The sequence below is a fragment of the Pristis pectinata genome, chromosome 10 (genome assembly GCF_009764475.1).
Source record: "Pristis pectinata isolate sPriPec2 chromosome 10, sPriPec2.1.pri, whole genome shotgun sequence".
Taxonomy (NCBI): domain Eukaryota; kingdom Metazoa; phylum Chordata; class Chondrichthyes; order Rhinopristiformes; family Pristidae; genus Pristis; species Pristis pectinata.
This window is the reverse complement of record NC_067414.1, coordinates 99,973,567-99,979,566: the sequence shown is the minus strand read 5'-3', so window position 1 is coordinate 99,979,566 and position 6,000 is coordinate 99,973,567. Positions and strand designations below refer to the sequence as shown.

The 6,000-nt window shown below is 72.1% G+C and overlaps 1 protein-coding gene across 1 annotated transcript; it reads right to left on the bottom strand.

Annotated features, from left to right (window-relative positions):
* Window positions 1-1,748: 1,748 nt before the first annotated feature.
* LOC127575531 (uncharacterized) lies at window positions 1,749-4,635 on the bottom strand (the record flags this gene model as incomplete). The annotated part of the gene is given in 4 exon segments (XM_052025463.1): window positions 1,749-1,949; window positions 2,854-3,246; window positions 3,248-3,433; window positions 4,171-4,635. Coding segments are annotated over 4 exon segments (1,245 nt in total), but the record flags the coding sequence as incomplete, so codon positions are not given.
* Between the last annotated feature and the right edge of the window lie 1,365 nt (window positions 4,636-6,000).

Genomic DNA, 6,000 nt, shown 5'->3' with positions numbered 1-6,000 from the left:
GGGCACCCACTTCAATTCCACATCCCACTCCCACACTGACGTGTCTGTCCACGGCTCCTCCACTGCCACGTTGAGGCCAGACGCAGGTTGGAGGAACGACACCTCATGTTCTACCTTGGGAGTCTCCAACCTGGCAGCCTCAACATCGATTTCTCTAACTTCCAGTAACCCCTCCCCTTCTTACCCCCCAACTCCTTTTTTCCCTTATTCCTGTGGCTCCCTTCCCCCGCCTTGATGACCTGCCCATCTCCTCTCCTCCCCTCTCGCATCCTTTATTCCGTGGTCCACTGCCCTCTCCTACCGGATTCCTCCTTCTTCAGCCCTTTGTCTCTTCTACCTGTCACCTCCCAGCTTATTACATCTTCAACCCCCCCAACCCCCTACCTTCCTCCCTCACAAGGACTCGCCTATCCCCTTAACTCACCTCTCACCTGCCAGCCTGTGCTCCACCCCTCCCCCCACCTTCTTATTCTGGCTTCTGCCCTCTTCCTTTCCAGCCCTGATGAAGGGTCTCGACCCGAAACATCGACTGTTTATTTCCCTCCAAGGCTGCTGCCTGACCTGCTGAGTCTCCCCAGCACTGTGTGTGTGTTGCTCCAGATTCCAGCATCTGCCAAATTTCTTGTGCCTCTGGAGAGGCTGGGGTTGTTTTCCATGGAGTGGAGGAGGTTGAGGGGGACCCGATAGAAGTGTACAGAATTATGAGGGGCATAGATAGGGTGGACAGTGCGAAACCTTTCCCCATAACAGAGGTGTCTAAGACCAGCGGGCATGGGTTTAAGTGCTAGGTTTAGAGAGGATCTGAGGAAGAACATTTCACCAGTGGGGGAGGGCGGGGTGTTGGGATTTGGAACTCACTGCCTGATGGGGCAGTGGAGGCAGAGACTCGCAGCATTTAACGCGTATTTAAACGAGGACTTGAGTCTTCATTTTATTGAAGGCTACAGGTCAGTCCTGGAAAACAGCACTAGTATAGCTGGGTACGTGGGGTTGTCCGGATTGAGAGCAGGAGCAGGGGCAAGTGTGATTGATAGTAAGAGTGGCTTCGGCAGTGACTGACAGCAATGGACGGGGCAGGGCAGAACATGACTGACAGATTTGGTGGGGCAGCCAGTGATTGACAGCAGGGCAGGGTTGACAGTGGTTGACAGCAGCTATTCAGCCCCTGGCTGCTGCTCCAATATTCACCCCCCCCCCCAACAAGTCCTCTGCACCCCAACCTGTCCTCTACACCACCACCCCCCCCGTCCTCTACACCCCCCCCCCCGTCCTCTACACCCCCCCCGTCCTCTGCACTCCCCCCCGTCCACTGCACTCCCCCCCCCGTCCTCTGCACTCCCCCCCCGTCCTCTGCACCCCCCCGTCCTCTGCACTCCCCCCCCCGTCCTCTGCACCCTCCCCGTCCTCTGCACCCCCCCGTCCTCTGCACCCCCCCGTCCTCTGCACTCCCCCCCCGTCCTCTGCACTCCCCCCCCGTCCTCTGCACTCCCCCCCCGTCCTCTGCACCCCCCCGTCCTCTGCACCCCCCCCTGTCCTCTGCACCCCCCCCGTCCTCTGCACCCCCCCCTGTCCTCTGCACCCTCCCCATCCTCTGCATCCTCCCCATCCTCTGCATCCTCTACCCTCTCCACCCTCCCACTGCTGCAGCCCAACGCCCTTCCCCACCACTGATGAATGGACCAGACACCTTCACCCTGCCCGAACTGTGCAGCTCTTCCGGCATTTCCCACTCTGCTCTCAGGGACCAATCATCGTGCGGCATCGCTGGATGCTGCCTGGCAACGGCGGGCGGGCTCTGATTTGACTGACAGCCCCCGCTGGCATAGTGCGCGGGGCCGTCGATGACTGACAGCGATCGGGCGACCAGTGGGCGGGCAGCAAGTCGGGAAGGGCGGGGTCATATCGATTCGGCCAATGACCGACAGAGAGCCGGTGGGGAAACCGTTGTCCTTAGCAACGTCAACAAGGCCCAGTGTACAGGCAACATCCTCGGAGACAGGTGAGTGGGCCCTGGGCTTCGGGGGGGGGGGGGGGGGGCGGAGGGAGGGAGGGGGAGAGGGAGAGGGAGGGAGGGGGAGAGGGAGAGGGAGGGAGGGGGAGGGAGGGGGAGGGAGAGGGAGGGAGGGGGAGGGAGGGGGAGGGAGGGGAGGGAGGGAGGGGGGGGGGAGGGGGAGGGGGAGGGAGGGGGGGAGGGGGAGGGGGAGGGGGAGGGGGAGGGAGGGAGGGGGGGGAGGGAGGGAGGGGGGGAGGGGGAGGGGGAGGGAGGGGGGGAGGGGGAGGGAGGGGGGGGAGGGGGAGGGGGAGGGAGGGGAGGAGGGGGGGGAGGGGGGGGAGGGAGGGGGAGGGAGAGGGAGGGAGGGGGGAGTGGGGGAGGGGGAGGGAGGGGAGGGAGGGGAGGGAGAGGGAGGGGGGGAGGGAGGGGGGAGGGGGAGGGAGGGAGGGGGGAGGGAGGGGGGAGGGGGAGGGAGGGAGGGGGGAGGGAGGAGGGAGGGAGGGGGGAGGGGGAGGGAGGGAGGGGGAGGGGGAGGGAGGGAGGGGGAGGGGGAGGGAGGGGGAGGGAGAGGGAGGGGGAGGGAGAGGGAGGGGGAGGGAGAGGGAGAGGGAGGGGGGAGTGGGGGAGGGAGGAGGGGGGAGGGGGAGAGGGGGAGAGGGGGAGGGAGAGGGGGGGAGGGGGAGAGGGGGAGGGGGAGGGGGGAGAGGGGAGAGGGAGGGGAGGGAGGGGGGGAGGGAGGGGGGGAGGGAGGGGGGAGGGGGGAGGGAGGGGGAGGGAGGGGGGGAGGGGGGGGGAGGGGGGGAGGGAGAGGGAGGGGGGGGGAGAGGGAGGGGGGGGGAGAGGGAGGGAGGGAGGGAGGGAGGGAGAGGGAGGGGGGGGGAGAGGGAGGGAGGGGGGGGGAGAGGGAGGGAGGGAGGGGGGGAGGGAGGGGGGGGAGAGGGAGGGAGGGAGGGGGGGAGAGGGAGGGAGGGAGGGGGGGAGGGAGAGGGAGGGAGGGGGGGAGGGAGAGGGAGGGAGGGGGGGAGGGGGAGGGAGGGAGGGGGGGAGGGGGGGGGAGGGAGGGGGGGAGGGGGAGGGAGGGAGGGGGGGAGGGGGAGGGAGGGAGGGGGGAGGGAGAGGGAGGGAGGGGGGGAGGAGAGGGAGGGAGGGGGGGAGGGAGAGGGAGGGAGGGGGGGAGGGAGGGGGGAGGGAGGGGGGGAGGGAGGGGGGGAGGGAGAGGGAGAGGGAGAGGGAGAGGGAGGGAGGGGGGGAGGGAGAGGGAGAGGGAGGGAGGGGGGAGGGAGAGGGAGGGAGGGGGGAGGGAGAGGGAGGGAGGGGGGAGGGAGAGGGAGGGAGGGGGGAGGAGAGGGAGGGAGGGGGAGGGGGGAGGGGGGAGGGAGAGGGAGGGAGGGGGGAAGGGGGAGGGAGGGGGGAGGGAGGGGGAGGGAGAGGGAGGGAGGGGGGAAGGGAGAGGGGGAGGGAGGGGGGGGAAGGGGGAGGGAGGGAGGGAGGGAGGGGGGAGGGAGGAGGGAGAGGGAGGGAGGGGGGAGGGAGGGAGGGGGGGAGGGAAGAGGGAGGGGGAGGGAGAGGGAGGGGGGGGGGAGGGAGAGGGGGGGAGGGAGAGGGAGGGAGAGAGGGGGGAGGGAGAGGGAGGGAGAGAGGGAGGAGGGAGAGGGAGGGAGAGGGAGGGAGGGGGGGAGGGAGAGGGAGGGAGAGGGAGGGAGGGGGGGAGGGAGAGTGAGGGAGGCGGGGAGGGAGAGTGAGGGAGGGGGGGAGGGAGAGGGGGAGAGGGGGAGAGGGGGGGGAGGGAGAGGGAGAGGGGGGGAGGGAGAGGGAGGGAGGGGGGAGGGAGAGGGGGGGAGGGGGGGAGGGAGAGGGGGGGAGGGGGGCAGGGAGAGGGAGGGGGGGAGGGGGAGAGGGGGGGGAGAGGGAGGGAGGGGGGAGAGGGAGGGGGAGAGAGAGGGAGGGGGGAGAGGGAGGGGGAGAGAGAGGGAGGGGGGAGAGTGAGGGGGGGAGGGAGGGAGGGGGGAGAGGGAGGGGGAGAGGGGGAGAGGGAGGGAGGGGGGAGGGGGAGGGGAGGGGGGAGGGAGGGGGGAGGGGGGGAGAGGGGGAGAGGGAGGGGTGAGAGGGAGGGAGAGGGAGGGAGGGGGAGGGAGAGGGGGGAGGGAGGGGGGGAGTGGGGGAGGGAGGGGGGGAGTGGGGGAGGGGGGAGGGAGGGGGGGGGGAGGAGAGGGAGGGAGGGGGAGGGAGGGGGGGGGAGAGGGGGGGGGGGGGGGGGAGTGGGGGTGGGGGGGGGGGGGGTGGGGGGGGGGGGGGTGGGGGGAGGGGGGGAGGGGGAGGGAGGGAGGGGGGAGGGGTGAGGGAGGGGAGGGGGAGGGGGAGGTGAGGGGGATGGGAGAGGGAGGGGGAGGGAGAGGGAGGAGGGAGGGGGGGAGGGGGGGAGGGAGAGGGGGGGGAGGGGGAGAGGGGGAGGGAGAGGGGGGGAGGGGAGAGGGGGGGGAGGGGGGAGGGGGGAGGGAGGGGGAGGAGGGGGAGGGGGGGGGAGGGAGGGGGGGAGGGGAGGGGGGGAGGGAGGGGGAGGGAGGGGGGGAGGGGGGGGGAGGGAGGGGGGGAGGGAGGGGGGGAGGGGGGGAGGGAGGGGGAGGAGGGGGGGGGGGAGGAGGGAGGGGGGGGGAGAGGGGAGGGAGGGAGGGGGAGGGAGGGAGGGAGGGGGAGGGGAGGGGGGAGAGGGGAGGGAGAGGGAGGGGGGGAGGGAGCGGGAGGGAGGGGGGGAGGGAGAGGGAGGGAGGGGGGGAGGGAGAGGGAGGGAGGGGGGGGAGGGGAGGGAGGGAGGGGGGGGAGGGGGGAGGGAGGGAGGGGGGTGAGGGGGAGGGAGGGAGGGGGGGAGGGGGAGGGAGGGAGGGAGAGGGAGGGAGGGGGGGAGGGAGAGGGAGGGAGGGGGGGAGGGAGAGGGAGGAGGGGGGGAGGGAGAGGGGGGAGGGAGGGGGGCGGGAGGGGGGGAGGGAGAGGGAGAGGGAGAGGGAGAGGGAGGGAGGGGGGGAGGGAGAGGGAGAGGGAGGAGGGGGGAGGGAGAGGGAGGGAGGGGGGAGGGAGAGGGAGGGAGGGGGGAGGGAGAGGGAGGGAGGGGGGGAGGGAGAGGGAGGGAGGGGGGGAGGGAGAGGGAGGGAGGGGGGAAGGGGGAGGGAGGGGGGAGGGAGGGGGAGGGAGAGGGAGGGAGGGGGGAAGGGAGAGGGGGAGGGAGGGGGGGGAAGGGGGAGGGAGGGAGGGAGGGAGGGGAGGAGGGAGAGGGAGGGAGGGGGGAGGGAGGGAGGGGGGGAGGGAAGAGGGAGGGGGGAGGGAGAGGGAGGGGGGGGAGGGAGAGGGGGGGAGGGAGAGGGAGGGAGAGAGGGGGGAGGGAGAGGGAGGGAGAGAGGGGGGAGGGAGAGGGAGGGAGAGGGAGGGAGGGGGGGAGGGAGAGGGAGGGAGAGGGAGGGAGGGGGGAGGGAGAGGGAGGGAGGCGGGGAGAGGGAGGGAGGGGGGGAGGGAGAGGGGGAGAGGGGGAGAGGGGGGGGAGGGAGAGGGAGAGGGGGGGAGGGAGAGGGAGGGAGGGGGGGAGGGAGAGGGGGGGAGGGGGGGAGGGAGAGGGGGGGAGGGGGGCAGGGAGAGGAGGGGGGGAGGGGGAGAGGGGGGGGAGAGGGAGGGAGGGGGGAGAGGGAGGGGGAGAGAGAGGGAGGGGGGAGAGGGAGGGGGAGAGAGAGGGAGGGGGGAGAGTGAGGGGGGGAGGGAGGGAGGGGGGAGAGGGAGGGGGAGAGGGGGAGAGGGAGGGAGGGGGGAGGGGGAGGGGAGGGGGGAGGGAGGGGGGAGGGGGGGAGAGGGGGAGAGGGAGGGGTGAGAGGGAGGGAGAGGGAGGGAGGGGGAGGGAGAGGGGGGAGGGAGGGGGGGAGTGGGGGAGGGAGGGGGGGAGTGGGGGAGGGGGAGGGAGGGGGTGGGGGAGGAGAGGGAGGGAGAGGGAGGGAGGGGGAGGGAGAGGGGGGAGGGAGGGGGGGAGT